Raw genomic sequence first — 19,359 nt, 5'->3', positions numbered from 1 at the left:
AATTCCTAGAAACATAGAACCTTCTGATCCGAGTCAGGAAGAAGTAGAGGGTGGCTCAGGTGGTTAAGTGTCTCACTTTGGCTCAGGTCATGATCTCAGAGTTCATGGATTTGAGCCCGTGCCGGGCTCTGTGCTGACAGCTCAGAGTCTGGAGCCTGCTTCGGATTCTGTGTCTCCCTCTCTCTCTGTCCCTTCCCCGCTCGAGCTCTGTCTCTCTTTCTCTCAAAAATAAACAAACATTAACAACAACAACAAAAATTTTTAAAAAGGAAGAAGTAGGAAATCTGAACAAATCAATTACCAACCAGTAATGAAACTGAATCAGTAATTTAAAAAAAAAAATCCCAACAAACAGAAGTCCACAGTCAGATGGCTTCATAGGTGAATTCTACCCAACATTTAAAGAAGAATGAATACCATTCTTCTGAAACTACTCCAAAAAAAAGGGAGAGAGGAAAACTTCCAAATTCATTCTATGAGGCCAGCATTACCCTGATACCAAACCAGACAAAGACACTACACAGAAAAGCCATAGGCCAGTATCTCTGATGAACGCAGATGCAAAAATCACCAACAAAATATTAGCAAACCAAATTCAACAAGACATTAAAAGGATCATTCACCACGATCAAGTAGGATTTATTCCAAGATGCAAGGGGGGTTCAATATTCATAATTCAATTAATGTGATACATAACTTTAACAAGAGGAAGGACAGAAACTATATGGTCCTCTCAAAAGATGCAGTTAAAGCATTTGCCAAAATACAACATCTTTCACAATAAAAACTCTCAACAACATAGGTATAGTAGGAACATACCTTGTTAAAGTTCATAAATGAACACTCCGCAGCTAACATCATCCTCAATGGTCAAAAACTGAGACCTTTTCTTCCAGGATGAGGAACAAGACAAAAGATGTTCACTCTCACCACTTTTATTCAACATAGTGCTGGCAAGTCCAAGCTGCAGCAACCAGACAAGAAAAAGAAATGAGAGGCATCCAAATCGTAAGCAAAGAGTAAAGCTGTCACTATTTGCAGATGACATGATACTATATATAGAAAACCAGAAAAGACTTTGCCAAAAAAAATATTAGAACTCATAAATGAATTCAGTAATCTTCCAGGACACAAAATTAACATACAGAAATTTGTTGTTTCTATGTGCTAATAATGAAGAAGCAGAAAGAGAAATTAAGAAATCAATCTCAGGGGCATCTGGGTGGCTCAGTTGGTTAAGCATCCGACTTCGGCTCAGGTCATGATCCCATGGTTTGTGAGTTCGAGACCCGCGTCGGGCTCTGTGCTGACAGCTCAGAGCCTGGAGCCTCTTTCAGATTCCGTGTCTCCCTCTCTCTCTCTCTGACCCTCCCCTGCTCACACTGCCTCTTTCTCTCTCTCAGAAATAAAGCATTAAAAAAAAAAAAGAATCTCGTTTACAATTGCAGTAAATATAATTAAATACCTAGCAATAAACTTAACCAAGGAGGTAAAAGACCTGTACTCTAAAAACTGTAAGGTGATGATGAAAGAAACTGAGGACAACACAAACAAATGGAAAGATATACCATGCCCGCGCACTGGAAGATTATTAAGATGTCCATACTCCCCAGAGCAATCTACAGATTTACTGCAACCCCTACCAAAATACCAACAGCATTTTCCACAGAAACAGAACATACAACCCTAAAATTTGTATGGGACCACAAAGGACCCTGAAAATCCAAAGCAATCTTGAGAAAGAGCTAAGCTGGAAGTATCACGATCCCAGATTCCAAAATATACTACAAAGCTGTGGTAACAAACTAGTACGGTAATGGCACAAAAATAAACCTATAGATCAATGCAGCAGAAATACACCCATTGCTTATACGGTCAATTAAGTTATGACAAAAGAGCTGAGAATATAAAACAAGGAAAAGACAGCCTCTTCAATAAATGGTGTTGGGGGAACTGGACAGCCACATGCAAAATAATGAAATGACCACGTTCTTAAGCTACACACAAAAATAAGCTCCAAGTGGATTACAGTCCTATATGTGAGATCTGAAACCATGATATTCCTTGTAAAAAACATAGGTAGTAATCTCGTAGACATAAGCATTAGCAATGTATTTATGGATATGTCTCCGCAGGCAAAGGAAACAAAAGCAAGAACAAACAACTGAGACTTTCAGCAAAATAAAAAGCAAAGCAAAGCAAACTATCAAAACGAAATGACAACCTACTGAATGGGAGAAGACATTTTGCAAATGATATATCTGATAACGAGTTAACATCCAAAATATTTAAAGAACTTACACAACTCAACACCAAAAAACTAAAATCTGATTTAAAAATGGACAGAAGACCTAATAGACATTTTTTCCTCAGAAGACATACAGATGGCCAACAGACATATAAAGACGTTCGGCATCACTCATCATCAGGGAAATGCAAATCAAAACCACAATGAGATACCACCTTACATGTGTCAGAATAGCTAGACTTAAAAAAGACAAGAAATAATATGCTGACAAGGATGTGGAGAAAATAGAACCCTCAGGCATTCTTAGTGGGAATGTTAATTAGTGCACTGAGGAGTACAGTGTGAAGGTTCCTCAAAAAAAAAAAATGGAATTATCATATGATCCCATAATTCCACTACTATTTACTCAAAGAAAATGAAAGCACCATTAATTTGAAAAGATATATGCACTATTTTTATTGCGGCACTATTTATAATAGCAAGATATGATACACACACACACACACTGGAATTTTTTTTTTAAGTTTACTTATCTTGAGAGAGAGAGAGAGAGCATGCGCACACATGAGTGGGGGAAGGGCAGAAAGAGGGGGAGAGTCCCAAGCAGCACAGAGCCCAGTGCAGGGCTCAATCTCGCCAACTGCGAGATCATGACCTAAGCCGAAATCAAGAGTCGGGCGCTTAACTTACTGAGCCACCCAGGTGCCCACACATACTGGAATATTACCTGGACATAGAAGTGAAATCTTGCTATTTGTGACAACATGGATGGACCTTGAAGTACTGTATGCAAAGTGAAATATGTCAAAGGCAAACACTAGATAATTTCATTTATATGTGGAATCTAAAAGCAAACAAAATATAAACATTTTAAATACAGAGAACAAATTGGTGGTTGCTAGAAGGGAGGTGGATGGCAGGGGGTGGGGGTTGATCAAAATAGACGGAGATTAAGAGCCACAAACTTCCAGTTGTAAAATAAATAAGGAAATGACAAGTACCACACAGTAGTTGTGGGCATTGGTGAGTATTCTATACAACGATAGAATTGTCAAATCAGTATCTTGTGTCCCTGAAACTAACACTGTATGTCAATTATACTCCGATAATAAATATATAAAAAAATAAGAAAAAACCGGTTCTTATAAAACAGAGCTTGCCTTAGCAATTCCCCTTGCAGGTATTTTCCAAGACAAATGAAAACAAAGACTCTACATGAATGTTCACAGCACCGTCATTCATAATGATCCCAAACTGGAAACAATCAAATGTCCATCAGTTGGCGAATGGAGAAGCAAACTGTGGTAAAGCCATACAATGGAACGCTAAGTCATTAAAAAAGGAATGCAATACTGAGTAGAGTGGTAACAGGGATGAATCTCAAAAGCATTATGCTAAATGAAAAGCTAAACCAAGAAGGCTACATATGGAATCGTTCCATTTACATGACATTCTAGCAAAGGCAGAGCTGTAGTGATTGAAAGATCAGTGGTTTCCAGGACTCAAGGTGAAATAAGTAGACTGACTGCAGATGCATAATCTGGGGGGTGATGGGAATACTATCAATCTTGAATGTGAAATTTACATGATGTATACATCTGTCAAAACTCAAACTGAATACTCAAAATGGGTAGATGTAAATTAAAGCTCAGGAAATCAGATTTTCTTAAATACACAGATCTTCTGATTGCTATTTTTTTTTTTAATTTTTTTTTAATGTTTTATTTATTTCTAGGAGAGAGAGAGAGAGATAGAGAGACAGCATGAGCAGGGGAGGATCAGAGAGAGAGGGAGTCACAGACTCTGAAACAGGCTCCAGGCTCTGAGCTGGCAGTCAGCACAGAGCCTAACGCGGGGCTCGAACCCACGAACTGTGAGATCATGACCTAAGCGAAAGTCGGACGCTTAACCGACTAAGCCACCCAGGCGCCCCATGATTGCTATTTTTCTTAATACTTGCAGGTGCAAGCCCCTAGTCTATCAGGGTTATAGACAGATTTTTTTTTTTAAGTTTATTTTGAGAGAGCGAGCGAGCGAGCTTGTGCGTGAGTGTGTGAGGGGCAGAGAGAGAATCCCAAGCAGGCTCTGCCCTCTCAGCACAGAGCCCCACACTGGGCTCGTTCTCACGAACAGTGACATCATGACCTGACTGAGATCAAGAGTTGGACACTTAACCAACTGAGCCACGCAGGCTTTCAAAGGTTCAGTGTGATGGCACCTGGGTGGCTCAGTTGGTCGAGCATCCGATTCTTGATTTCAGCTCAGGGCATGATCTCAGGGTCCTGAGATCGAGCCTTGTGTCTGGCTTTGTGCTGAGCCTGGAACTTACTTGGAACTTTCTCTCGCTCTCTCTGCTCCTCTACCCTACTTGCACACATGCTCTACCTACAATAAGACCCACTGTGATCAGGGTGACGAGGGCTAGTAGCAAAGGTTGCTTATGGGAATACACAATAATTCAGAGCGGGAAGGTGTGGGAGGCCCAGCAGTTACCTCCACTCCTCTACTCCTCCCCCTGTGGAAGCTGAAAGACAGATTTTTGCTTTTCTAGCTTCTTTAGCTAAGGGTCCCCCGTGACCTGGTTTCATTTCAAGGAGGCCTCAGTGGCTAACGCTGTAGCTTCTGGTAGGGCTTTTGCTTTCCTGATAAAAGGAGAGCCTGTTACACTGCCCTTTCCCCTTTTTTATTATTTATGTATTTGAAAAAGTTTTTTTTTAAGATTGTTTCATTTTTGAGAGACAGAGACAGAGTGTGATTGGGGGAGGGGCAGAGAGAGAGGGAGACACAGAGCCTGAAGCAGCTCCAGGCTCTGAGCTGTCAGCACGGAGCCCGATGTGGGGCTCAAACTCGCTGACCAACTCACTGACCATGAGATCATGACCTGCGCCTAAGTCGGACGCTTAACAGACTGAGCCACCCAGGCGCCTCTTTCCTTTTTTAAATGGAAAAAGAGCTCTGACACGAACACACAAAGAATGCTTCAAGTAGAGAAGAAAATCCAATGACTTTTTTTTTGGGGGGGGGCACATAAATATATTTATTTATGCGATTGTTAGATTACTGCAGTTTCTTCAAATACAAGGAATAATCTCTACATTTTCATGACCACTGTATGAAGTCTGATGTCCTATTTCCCTTTAGGCTTCTTTATTTTCTTGAGTTGGGTTCTGTGCCAAGAATATACAAGTCGTTCCAGTGCGAGTAAACGATCTCGTGATGATAACTGACGGAGTCAGGGCGTGAAGGGCTACCGCTCAGGAAAGCAGAGGACTTTATACGTCATAAGTGAGATCAGGTGTTGGTCTAGTAAAGTTTGGATTTTTATCAGAACTTCCATCTGAAGTATCTTCTGGGATTCCCAGTTTCTCCTCTGATATATCTGCATAGTCGTATCCTTGTTTCCGAGCTCGCTCAAATGGGAAACCTAGAGAGAAATGACAAATGTTGAGAAAGATGTCACATACGGGAAGGAGCAGACTCATCCAGTACACTGCTCACTGTACAGCCGGCGAGGTCCCTTCTGTGTTCCTCGCTATCCCGCCTCGAGCGGACGCCTTTGTATCCTTCTCAACTGAAGCCATATTGTCCCGAGTAGTTCAGTTCCTCCTACTCTTCACTACACAGTGGTTCATCTCTACGGAAGGTTCCACGGGACCTGGGCTTGAGGTCTGAGCCACTACTAAGAAGCTGTGTCATTTGGGGCAAGTTACTGAACCTGTAAAATGGGGATAATAATAGCACATACGTACCTCAGAATTATGAGAATTAAGTGCAATGGTGCGTGTAAAACACCGTAGCAGTTAGTTCGTCTGGCCTTCAGCTAGTGCTCCACAGTTAACTATTAGCTAACGGTTCGAGAGAAAAGGTTCCAGACCTTCTCCGGATTTGATTTCCTGGTGCTTCTTGGAGAAGTGACACCCATTGTCTCCTCTTCTCCCACGCCAACACCCTCAACGCGCCCTCCTCCACGGACTGCGCTCATAACGCGGATCTGCAGCACTTGATTCTCTGTCCCTCCCGATGGCCACGCTATCACCTCCCTTCTTCTCACAGTAATCTCTTTTAGCTCAGTATTGATATTCTCTGCTTCAGGTCTGTACTTGCCATGCCTTTATGCCACTGAGGACCTACTACGTGCTACGGATTGGGGTTTCAGGTCAAAGAGACAAATCCCTGCAGTCAAGTCAGGGCGGTGACTTACAGCTGTTCTCTAGAAGGCCATCAACGCCATGAAGCCCCTCAAGTGGAAACCACAGGGCATTTCTGAAGCACCAGCCAGAGGCTGGTGATGCAGGTTTGTGAGTGAGGGGGGAGGGCAGGACATGACAAGAGTGGGGGGGGGGCAGAGGCAGAGCCAGAAGGCCGTGATAACGTCTGGATTTTACTCCACGTGTGGTGGGGATTCAGGAGACGCGGCAGAAGGCCCTCATCGTTAAGAACGTGGTCTCTGAAGCCAGCCTGCCTCCGTTCACATCCCAGCCATCCCGGGAACTGACTGCGTGACCCTGAGCAAGTCACTTGGCATCTCGGTTTGCTCATCTGTAACCTGCACCTGGTCTCACTGAGTTGTTCTGAAAATTAAATGAGTTATTTTATAAAGCGCTTTCAGACAGCACTTTCATAGTAAGTGATCAAGAAAAGTTTGTTAAACCAATGCTTTAACTGGAGGATTTAAATCTGTAAAATCACTATGTGTTGTGTGGGGAGCCCCGGCTGCTTACCAGTTTGGAGGCGGCTGGGAGAAGCCTGCAGGGTGCTCAGGCCATGGGGGTGGCCGTGACTCGGAAGCAAGCAGGCAGGTTAAGGCAGATGACAGCTGACACTTAGGGAGTACGGACCGGGGGGTGGGGGTGGGGCGCTATTCTAAGCTCTTCACGTGCAGCATCTCTTCTTACCTCCCAACAACCTAAGAGCTACTATCGTTGTTCTCACTTTACAGACGGGGCACCTGAGCTGCTAACTTCCGCAGGATCGCACAGCCAGTAGACAGCAGGGCCGGAATTCAACCCCAGGCGGCCTGAATCACCACCCCAGCGGTGTGACCTCTCCGCTGTACTCACTGACGCCGCAGGACAGAACCCGTACCCCCAGGACGCACAGTACCCGGAATTAGGCATGAGCTATGTTAGGAGGACTGATACTTCTAGAACATGCGAACATGCTTCCTCAACGCGCTGTCCCTGGCAGCACCACAGTGGCACAGAACCTAAAGAACATTCCTAACATTTTGAGCTTTTGCCAAGTGAAGTTTGCTCATTAAAAATAATTATGAAACCATGAGAGAAGCAACTTTTTAAAAGGAGGACTCATTTTTTAAACCATTTTATCCAACCTAAATAAAACAAAATTTTCTTCTATTCCCAAATAACAATCTGACTTGTAAAGGTAAAAATGACTTGGCAAATTCATTGGTGTCCCTACACAGTGCAGAGTGCTGAAAAGCTAGGTGCATAGAAGTGTGTCCGAGTGTGGAACGTAGCATTTCGTTCACAATTTCCCATCAAATATTGCTAAAAATTACCCACTTTTTAAGGAAGTTTATATTCAAGTTACTTAACATCCAGTGTAGTCTTGGCTTCAGGAGGAGAACCCGGTGATTCACCTCTTAAATATGACACACGGTGCTCATCCCGAAAAGTGCCCTCCTTGATGGCCATCACCCATCTAGCCCATCCCCACCCCCCACAGCAACCCTCAAAATCACCTACTTTTGAAGTTAGCCGAAGAGTTGCTTGTAGCAATTTCCTTCCAGGTGGCAATATACCTAAGCACATTATATGGGCATTCATTAAATTAAATCACTGTATTAGTAATAAACTGATCTATTAGTATGTGTTAGACTACTTCTAAAACTCCACTTTCTCTATGAAATCTTGGGTTGATGCTAATTCACAGGTCCAAATGTTGAATTCTCATGACGTTTCCATCTCCAACCAGCTCTCGCGTATCTAGGCAACCCCTAGAACAAGAGTTGGAGGAGGGATAAAAATGGTGCCTGCCGCCTACCATGTCCGGGCCCTTTGAGCTCTTTCCACCAAACCTCTTCTCATTTCATCCTGCTTCTTTTTCACAAGACGACGTCCCCAGGTGAGGGCATACTGAGATCTTAGTCAACTTCTAAATTAAAGATATGAACAGAAAACTCTCTAGGAGAGAAAAAGTCACGGGAAAACAACAAACTCTCTCCTTGGTTCTGGACTGCCACACTTACGGTCTCCACCGTGTCAACGGAAACGAAAAGTGTGTGCTCTATGATCTTACTGGAGCAACAGTGCTATCTCTACTGTGTCCGGTGGATGTGAGAGATGACACTTAAACCCAGCACGATTTCACGGCTGCCACATCTGTTCCCTAAACAGGGAGATGAGGCTGCCCAAGAAGAGGTAGAACAGGGAGGGATCAGGCTACATGATGAGCTACAAAGAGGAGGCAGGTCTGCTGAGACTTATCCTAGTTCATCTTAGGCTCTGCACCCCCCTTTCCCAAGCCTCCCTGAAATCAGGTGAAGAGGTGGCTGCACCCAAGAAATCAAGGAAGGAACTGGTCCCAAAAGGTGCAGAGAAAAAAAGAATTCTGAATCACGTAATTCAAAAACTCTGTGATTTTTCAAGTATTTATATATTCCATGTGAACTGTTTTCCCACTTTTGCTGTGTGTTTCTGAAGTTTTGTTGTTGCTGTTACGGGAAGGTATGTATTATCCAAGAGTATTGAATTAAAACAAAGTATTGTGTCTGAGTTGTCTCCTTCCTGTTACTGGTACCTGTTGTTGCTCCAAGTACTTTAGAGCCTTAAATGGGATGCTCCTGGGTTACTGTCACACGAAAAAGATCCAGCTCTTGCTGTCTCTCTTTCAAAATAAATACATAAACTTAAAAAAATAATTTATATCGCTTCTTGTCCTTTTGGCTAAGATCAAGCATAAGAAAATAATTTAGGCCAATTCTGTCCTCAGTGGTTGCTCAGACAGGAGCACTATCAGGTGTTGATGGTCAATCATCCTGCTTCCTTGGGTTCATGTACTCCAAGTTTTCACTCCGCTTTCAAGAAAACAAGATAAAGGTCCTTCAATCAATTATATTCTACCACCTAATAGTCGGAAGCACAAACATATCTCTAAAGCTGATTGATAACCCTCCTCTACCTGAGATTAGGGCATGAATTTATTTAATTGATAAAAATTGATAAAAAATCTTTTTCCATAATGAACACACCAGCTGTAACCAATAAGAAATCTAAGTTTTACAAATAGAAGGAACAATCTAATGAGAGCATTTTCACGCTGCATATATCATAGAGCTCATCTGTCTTCCCTACTAAGATATTTTTGGTATATTTTTAAAGAATAAAGTGTATGTGGAATCTATAGTGAATCCCTCAGAAGTATGCATTTTTTAAAATTGTTATTTATTTTTGAGAGAGAGTGAGCAGGGGAAAGGGAGAGAGAGAGACAGGGAAAGGGAGACACAGAATCTGAAGCAGGCTCCAGGCTCCAGGCTCCACACCGTCAGCACAGAGCCCCACGGAGGACTCTAACTCAGGAACTGTGAGATCATGACCTGAGCTGAAGTTGGATGCTTAACCAACTGAGCCACCCAGGCACCCCAGAGAGGCATACATTTAACATCTTAATGGCCCAGGAAAAGTCCCTGGCTAGAAAGGCCACATAATTACATTTCTTAGATATCAAAGGAGCAGCTTCAGACACAGAGATGACCCCCAACACACACGGGCAAAGAGCGCTCACCAACAGGATTCACAGACTATCAGGAGACAAGGCTAATCTAGCAGCTGACCCCTTAACAGGCTACGTCAAAATTCACTTGCAGTTCTGAAAAATATGAAGACGCTGGAAGAGGGACATCCATCTTCATAGAGAATATGACCCTGGAATGCAGCAGGATAAATGCCAGCAACAGTCACAGCGGCCACCATGTGGTGACGCAAGGATGCTAATGCAAGGGTTGTTTTACATGCTAAGTGCCTGTGGCAACATATCTCTGGACACCATGAAGGGCAACAGTACTCATCAGTGTCCTGGAGTCCAAGAGTTAAGTCGGCTTTGCCTATTCTTCAAAGTAATAACAATAACGTATTCAGGTGGTACTGCTGTAATGTGCATCAGAAGACGCACATGACTGTTCCCAGCGGAGGGCCCAGCTGTCACACCAGGGGCTAGCACACAAGCCATCTGGGGAGAAACTGGCTTGTACCATTTGATTTCAATGTTCAATACACTTCTGTCACTCTAATGGTCTGACTATTGAAAACTCTCTACAGGTTTTAGTGGCTACCAATCTTCCTGAAGAGAAAAATGTCAGACTCTGAAATTCTCAACAAACAAGGTGTCATTAAGACAGCTGCAAATCTCTAAATGCCTACAAAGATCTAACACAGAGCATGCTGTGGACAATAAATACACTGTGGGGAAGGTACTTACACCTAACATCTGCCATTAGTAGGGGAAGGTCTTCGCAAGTTTGTTCTGGCCTGCGATAATCAGTAGCTTGAGCTCAGTAATGTTAATATTTCCAAATAATCATGCTGGATTCCTGGGAAACTTTTGTTTCCAGGGCTCAATAGGAAAAGTTAGAATACTGTAGCACAGCACTAAAGAAAGCCATCAAACCACACAAGGGAAGAAAGCAAGAGATCAGGAAAGGAACAGAAAAGAACTACAAAAACACCCAGAAAAAAATTAACAAAATGGCAATAAGTGCTTACCTATCAATAAGTACTTTAAATGAAAATCGACTAGGTACTCCCATCAAAAGGCACAGGGTGAGGAAATGGATTAAAAAACAAACCCCATCTATATGCTGCCGATAAGAAATCACTTCAAACTAAAGACACATATAGACTGAATGTGAAGGCATGGAATAATGTGAATGGAAGGAGAAAAAAAGCAAGGGTAGCAATATTTATATCAGATAAGACAGCCTTAAAACAAAGACAGCAGCAAGAGACAAAGAATGGCATTACATAACAATGAAGGGATCAATCCAACAAGATGATACAACCATTGTCAATATCTCTGCACTCAACACAGAAGCACCCAGCAAATGTTAACAGACAGAAAGGGAGAAATAGACACTAATACTAGGAGATTTTAACACGGCATCTATGTCAATGGACAGAGTGCCCAGACGGAAAATCAGTAAGAAAACAGTGGCTCTGAACAACATGTTAGACCAGACAAACCTAAGAGATGTAGAGGGAAAATTCCATGCAAATGCAGAATATGTATTCTTTTCAAGTGCATACACAAAGGGCATTCTCCAAGACAGATCACATGTTAGGCTACAAAGTCAGGCCAGAAAAGAAGTCTCAATAAATTTAAGAAGATTTAAATCACATCAAGCATCTTTTTTTTTCTTTAAAAATTTTTAACATTTATTTATTTTTGAGAGACAAAGTGCAAGTGGGGGAAGGGCAGAGAAAGAGGGAGATACAGAATCTGAAGCAGGCTCCAGGCTCGGAGCTGTCTGTCTGCACAGAGCCCAACATGGGGCTTGAACCCATGAACCGTGAGATCATGACCTGCGCCGAAGTCAGATGTTTAAACGACTGGGCCATCCAGGTGCCCCATCAAGCATCTTTTCTGACCACAACAGTATGAAACTAGAAATAATTTAAAAAAAAAAAAAAAAACTTTGAAAAATCACTAACACATGGAACCTAACAACATACTACTAAACAACCAATGGGTCAACCAAGAAATCAGAGGAAATTAAAAAATACTTGGAAACATGAAAATGAAGCACAACAGTCCAAAATCAGTGGGATGCAGCAGAAGCAGTTCTAAGAGAGAAGTGTATAATAATATAGGCCTACCTCAAGAAACAAGAAAAATCTCAAACAACCCAACCTTACACCTAAGGAACTAAAAAAAGAACAAACTAAGCCCAAAGCCAGTAGAAGGAAAAAATAATCAAGATTAGAGAGGAACTAAATAACATAGAGACTAAAAGAAAAATAGAAAGGATCAAGGAAACCAAGAAGTAGTTCTTTGAAAAGATCAACAAAATTGATAAACCTTTAGACTCATCAAGAAAAAAAGAGAATAAAATCAGAAATGTAATCAGAAATTACAGCAGACACCGGAAATACAAAAGATTGTAAGAGAATATTATGTAAAATTATATTCCAACAAATTGGACAATCTGGAAGAAATGGATAAATTCCCAGAAACATATGATGTTCTAAAATTAAATGAGGAGGAAATAGAAAAATTTGAACACATCAATTACTAGTTATGAAATTGAAGTGGTAATCAAACAACTCCCAACAAACGAAAGTCCATGACTATATGGCTTTACATGTGAATTCTACCAAACATTAAAAAAATTTTTTTAATATTTATTTTTGAGAGAGAGACAGACAGAATGCAAGCAGGGGAGGGGCAAAGAGAGAGGGAGACACAGAATTTGAAGCAGGCGCCAAGCTCTGAGCTGTCAGCACAGAGCCAGATGCGGGGCTTGAACCCACAAACCATATCATGACCTGAGCTGAAGTTGCATGCTTAAGTTACTGAGCCATCCAGGTGCCTCTACCAAACATTTAAAGAAGAGTTAAATCTATTCTTCTTCTCAAACTGTTCCAAAAAATAGATGAGAAAGGCAAACTTCCAAATTCATTCTGTGAGGCCAGCATTACCCTGATACCAAAACCAGTCAGACATGACAGAAATACAAAACATAACAATGGGCTAATTTACCTGATGACACACATGTAAAAATCCTCAACAAAATACTAACAAACTGAATTTGGTAATACTTTGAAAGGATAATTCACCACAATCAAGTGGGATTTAGTCTAGGGCACAAGAGTAGTTCAGTAGTTGTAAATCAATATGATACATCATGTTAACAATAAGAAGGAGAAAAAAACATATGATACTCTCAACAGATGGAAAAAACCATTTGACGAAATATAACATCATTCATGATTTAAAAAAAAAAATCTCTCAACCAAGTGGGTTTAGAGGGAACATACCTTAATATAATAAAAGCTAATATGAAAAACCCATAGCTAACAATGGTGAAAAACTGAGAGTCTTTCTTCCAAAATCAGGAACAAAGCAAGAATGTCCACTCTCACCACTTTTATTCAACACAGTACTGGAAGTCCTAGCTGCAGCAACCAAACAAGAAATAAAAGGCATCTAAATCGGTAAGGAAGAAGTAAAATTGTCACTATTTGCAGTTGACATGATAATACATATAGAAAACCTGAAAGACTCCACCAAAAACCTATTAGAACTCATAAATGAATCCGTAAATTTGCAGAATGCAAAATTAATATAATACAAAAATCTGTTGCATTTCTAGGCACTAATAATGAAGTAGCAGAAAGAGAAATTAGGAAAAGAATTCCATGTATAATTGTACCAAAAAGAAAAAGATATCTAGGAATAAACTTAACCAACGAGGTGAAAGACCCATACTCTTAAAACTGTAAGACAGAGATGAAAGAAAATGAAAACAACACACATGGAAAGATATACCATGTTCATACTTTAGAAGATTAATGTCGTTAAAATGTTCATACCACCCAAAGCAATCTACAGATTTAATACAATCCCTATCAAAATACCAACAGCATTATTCACAGAACTAGAACATATAATCCTACAATTCATATGGAACCACAAAAGACCCCAAATAGCCAAAGCAATCTTGAGAAAGAACAAAGCTGGAGCTATTACAATCTGAGATTTCAAAATACACTACACAAAGCTACAGTAGTTAAAACAGGATGGTACTGGCACAAAAACAGACACATAAATCAATGGTATGGGATACGGAACCAGAAATAAATTCATGTTTATATGATTAAGTAATCTATGGCAAAGGAAAAAAGAATATACAATATTCTCTTCAATAAATAGTGCTTGGAAAACTGGACAGCTACATGCAAAAGAATGAAGCTGGGCCACTTTTTCAAACTGCACAGAAAAAAACCCTCAAAATGCTTACAGACCTAAATGTGAGACCTAAAACTACAAATCTCCTAGAAAAAAAAATAGGCAGTTATTTCTCCATATTGGCCTTAGCAACATTTTTCTAGCTATGTCTCCTCAGGCAACGAAAACAAAACCAAAAATAAACTACTGGGATTACACCAAAATAAAAAGTTTTTACACAGCAAAGTAAACTGTAAACAAAACAAAAAGGCAACCTATTGAATGGGAGATATTTACAGATGAAATATACAATAAGGGATTAATATCCAAAATATATTAAGAGCTTATACACCTCAATACACAAAAAACAAGAATTAAAAATGGGCAGAAGACACATGAATAAACATTTTTTTTCAAAGTAGACATACAGATGGCCAACAAACATATGAAAAGATGTTCAACATCACTAATCATCAGCCAAATGCAAATTAAAACCACAATGAGGTATCACCTTCTACTTGTGGCTAGAATCAGAATGACAAGAAACAGTAACTGTTGGTGAGGATGTGGAAAAAAGGAAATCTTCATGCACTGTTGATAGGAATGTAAATTGGTGCACCACTGTGGAAAACAGTATGGATGTCCCTAAAACTTAAAAAGAGAAATACCATTTGATCCAGTACTTTCACTACTGGGTATTTCCAAAAGAAAAAAATCTGTGAATTTGAAAAGATATGTATGTTTATTGCAGCATTATTTATAGTAGCCACAATATGGAGGCAACCCAAGTGTCCACTGATGGATGAATGGATAAAGAGGTGGTGTATACACACACACACACACACACACAGGCACACACATAGTGAAATATTACTCAGCCATAAAATGAGCTCTTGACATATATGAAAATATGGATGAACCTAGAAGGTATGTTGACGTGAAAAAAGTCAGACAGAGAAAGACAAGTACGATAAGATTTCACTTTGTATGGTATCTAAGAAACCAAACAAATGAACAAACAGAAAATAGAATTGGTGGTGGTTAGGAGGTGAGTGGCAGGATGGGTGAAACAGATCAAGGGGATCATGAGGTACAAATGTCCAGTTACAAAATAAAGAAGTCACAGAGGGGAAAAGTACAGCATCAGGGATGCAGTCAATACCGTTGTAATAAAGCTATATGGTGACAGATGGGGACTGCACTTCATGCAGTGAGCACTGAGCTATATATACAATTAGTGAATCACTATGTTATAGACCTAAAACTCATATAACATTGTAAGTTGACTACACTTCAATGAAAAAAAAAACCAAACACCTAGGAGCGCCTGGGTGGCTTAGTCGGTTAAGTGTCCAACTTTGGCTCAGGTCATGATCTCATGGTTTGTGAATTCGAGACCTGCATCAGGCTCTGTGCTGACAGTGCAGAAGCTGTTTTGGATCTTCTGTTCCTCTCTCTCTCCCTGCACCTCCCCATCTGTCTCGGTCTCTGTCTCTCAAAAATAAACATTTAAAACAAGAACACTTTGGTCTAATTTTTTTCTACTTTTACATCATCTTTTTTTTTTTTTTTTTCTAGGAGAGAGAGAGAGAGAGAGACAGAGTGAGCAGGAGAGGGTCAGAGAGAGAGGGAGTCACAGACTGAAACAGGCCCCAGGCTCTGAGCTGGCAGTCAGCACAGAGCCCGACGCGGGGCTCGAACCCACGAACCGCGAGATCATGACCTAAACGAAAGTCGGACGCTTAACCGACTAAGCCACCCAGGCGCCCCACATCATCTTTTTTATATCCTTCAGTTCTTCTTTATTCTAAACAAACAATACTCTTTTAAAAAAAAATAAGTATTATGTTTGTGGGCCCAAGATTTGACATGGGAGTGGAAACAAAAATACACGAGGCCTGCCCTGCTCCCCAAACAAGAAGCACGTATTTACTCATCAAAGTTGAGTGCGTTGGTCCAGTTCAGCACTTCGTCCACCTCCCATTCCATCACAGAATCGATTCCACCGATTTCGAGAGCTCTCATTAGCCCTTTCGTTGCTGTGTGAATTAAACCTAGAGTTTTAGGATTTGTTGACCTGGCCTCTAGGTTTCCTGCGTAGTACCTAAATGGGGGAAGGGAAGGAAGATATGAACCTTGTCAAACAGGTGATTTCTAGTAGATGCAGTTAATATAAATGTAAAAATATACGTATTTAAACCAAGTTTTCACCCTGCTTAACTCAAATACATTTAGACCAGTACACAGGGCTGTTATGATACAATGAAAAACCAAGTTATTAACTGAATCAGAATTATAGAGTCAAAGAATCTTGGAGAGCAAATAACTAGTCCTCTAGTCTTACAGGAGAGAAATTATGTCCTGGAAGAGCTGACTGACTTTTATGAGGTCACGTGGCTAATGGCGGGTAAGAAGAGGAAAGGAGAGGGGAACGGGGAAGAGGAAGGGACGGAGAGGCGAAGGGAAGACAAGATGGTCACGTCTTTTTTTGTGTCAAGTACTTTTCATACATTATCGTGTTTAATTCACTTTAAAAAGACACAGCCATTTGCGACAGCTATTTTTATTCCCATTTTATGAATGAGGAAATTGAGAGCTGGAGAACTTAAATTGTTCAAGATCATGTACATAGTAAATACAGACGCCAGAGACAGTGTCTGAATGACTCCAAGCCCAGATTTCTTGGGCAGCACCATTCTGTCTTATGGTAGTCTGAGCACATAAATGAATGCATCCACAAAATGTGAGCTAAGTGCGTAGGTTAGCATTCCTCACAAAGAATATTACAAAACAGCATTTTTCTTTGCTTTTTTCATTTTAAGATCTACATTTAAGATCTACATCTTATTCCATTTTTAAAGTTAACTCACTCTGAAGTTGTTTTCATTTATTAATTCACATTGATTAGGGAGTGGCATGGTGGTAGCCTAGAGCTGGGTAGGACTCCGACATCCAACTATGGCTTTGAGTCTTGCTTCTGTGATTTACCAGCTCTATGACTTTTGCCAAATGACCTAGTCTTTAGATTAGGTTATTAATCTAGCCTAGGCTTTAGATTACTTTAAAGTGGTAATCCCAACACTCCTTAGCATTCTTGAGGGGTGTAGACGTGTAAGTCCCTATACAAGCATTTGGAATGATGACTGGCACGTTGTAAGCATTCAGTAAAGAAGGCTTACCAATTCCTGGATGGCAGGGGAGAGCGAGGTGACAAGATATGTCTCTGCCCTCATCAAGTGTCTGCTTTCTCAAACTTTAAAGGGATAATGACCCACGAGAGCTAATTTCATAAAAGCAGGAACATGCCTCTCGATTTATATTGGTTAGTATGAGCACAAATCTAAGAAAGTATGAATTCACAATCTTTCTACCACCCCCAATTGCAAAGCACTGTGTACAGAGGTGGGATTCCTTTGTGAAACCTGCCATCTTCTACCCAAATTCCCTGAACATAACAGACACTCAAAAAAAAAAAAAAAGTATGTACCGAATGAATGAATGAATGAATGAATGATGGTACCCAATGGATGGTCCAGGTTTATGAACTAATGCTCACGTCACAACAAAAATGCATTTAGAAATCAGAAACTTCTGGAAGGCTAAGAGTGAGAGCATTTTTTGTTGAGTTCCTCCACATTTTACCTTTGCAAATGTACACTTGAGATTAGATTTGGAAACCTGGATGATATTTGTTTTTCCTTTGACAACAGTGATTTACAACAGTTCAGTTACTATTTTTGCTCTCACCAAGGATATATAGAAAGGTGATTGGTTTTAAAGAGTATTATAATACTCATTCCAATAATTTAATTGTTTTAAACTCTTCAAATATAAGTCACTATTTATAGTTAAGTAGGCTATAATNAAGTCGGACGCTTAACCGACTAAGCCACCCAGGCGCCCCCAGAAGATTATCTTATAATAATCATAACTTGTCTTAAAATAAATGAGTGGTATTTAAAACAAAAACAATATAAACTTTGGCTTTATAGGTAATGTTGCAATATGTCCATTTTAAAATGTTCTCCTATTCTTTCTATGATAGAAAAGTTAAAGAGAGTGGGGGCGCCTGAGTGGCTCAGTTGGTTAAGCATCCGACTTCAGCTCAGGTCATGATCTCGCGGTTTGTGGGTTCGAGCCCTGTGTCAGGCTCTGTGCTGACAGCTGCTCAGAGCCTGGAGCCTGTTTCCAATTCTGTATCTCCCTCTCTCTGACCCTCCCCTGCTCACACTGTCTCTCTGTAAGAAATAAATGTAAAAAAAAAAAGTTAAAAGGAAAAACATAAAAATGTTTTTCTGAATATACCAACAGGGGAAGAAGTTAAAATGCGGAAGACCTAGTAAGAATTGAAGTGGGTGTTTTTTTTTTTAATATTTATTTATTTTGAGAGAGAGAGTGGGAGGGAGGGAAAGAGAGAGAGTGCACATGCACCAGTGTGGAGGGACAGAGAGAGAGGGAGAGAGAGAATTCCAAGCAGGCTCCATGCTGTCAGCATAGAGCCCAACGCAGGGCTCAATCCCATGAACATTTCTTCTTCACCTACTGCAACCTTACAAAAAGGAAACTACAACATCCAGTTATAAGGATTCACTCACTCACTTGCTCATTCAACAAGCAACACATATTCATTAAGCATCTACTATGTCCAGTGGAGGTGGCAAATAAACAGAGATGTGCAAAAGTGTGACAACTGAGTACGTAAGACACCTATGTGGACACCCCCAAAAAAGTGCCTGTGCCTAGGTAAGTCAGGGAAGGCTTGAAAACGAGATACGCGAGCCAAGTATCAAAAGATGGATCTTGTTGCCATGTAACTGAGCCGGAGAAGAGCAACCTAGGGAGAGGGAGCATCATGTGGGATGTAGGTAAGGGTGAGCCCCTGGCATGTCTCATAAGGAGGTGATCTGTGTTTTGGAAATATCACTTCAGTGTTTATGCAGAGATGGGGAGAAGATTAGAGACGAAGAGACCAATCAGAAGGACTCTGCAGATGCAGGAGGGAGAACAATGAGAAGCTGCCACGGGGAGGGAGAAAAATGCCAGTTTTGGGAGGTTCTTTGGAGGAGGAATTAATGGGACTTTATGACAGATTACACATGGGGGCTTATGAAAGGTAAGAAGTCAAGTCTAACCCCCTACTTTTCTGGCTTGGACGATTGGGTAAATAAATGACAGGGTCATAAACTGAGGCCAAGAGGAATACTGAA

General features: G+C 40.7%; 1 protein-coding gene across 2 annotated transcripts in view; it reads right to left on the bottom strand.

Moving 5' to 3' along the window:
- Positions 1–5,274: 5,274 nt before the first annotated feature.
- The window catches only part of CUNH11orf65 (chromosome unknown C11orf65 homolog), a 36,098-nt gene continuing 22,013 nt past the window's right edge, over positions 5,275–19,359 (bottom strand). For both annotated transcript variants that reach the window (XM_077777439.1, XM_077777440.1), the window contains 3 exons: positions 16,086–16,256; positions 7,957–8,012; positions 5,275–5,672 (listed from right to left, as the gene is read on the bottom strand). In XM_077777439.1, the coding sequence (XP_077633565.1) occupies positions 5,521–5,672; positions 7,957–8,012; positions 16,086–16,256 (379 nt within the window). In that variant the 3' untranslated portion in view covers positions 5,275–5,520. The remainder of the gene's footprint in view (positions 5,673–7,956; positions 8,013–16,085; positions 16,257–19,359) is intronic.

This window comes from Crocuta crocuta, unplaced genomic scaffold (genome assembly GCF_008692635.1).
Source record: "Crocuta crocuta isolate KB4526 unplaced genomic scaffold, BGI_CrCroc_1.0 scaffold278, whole genome shotgun sequence".
Lineage (NCBI taxonomy): Eukaryota > Metazoa > Chordata > Mammalia > Carnivora > Hyaenidae > Crocuta > Crocuta crocuta.
Note: the sequence above shows the minus strand (reverse complement) of the source record. Positions and strands in the feature narration are given on the sequence as shown.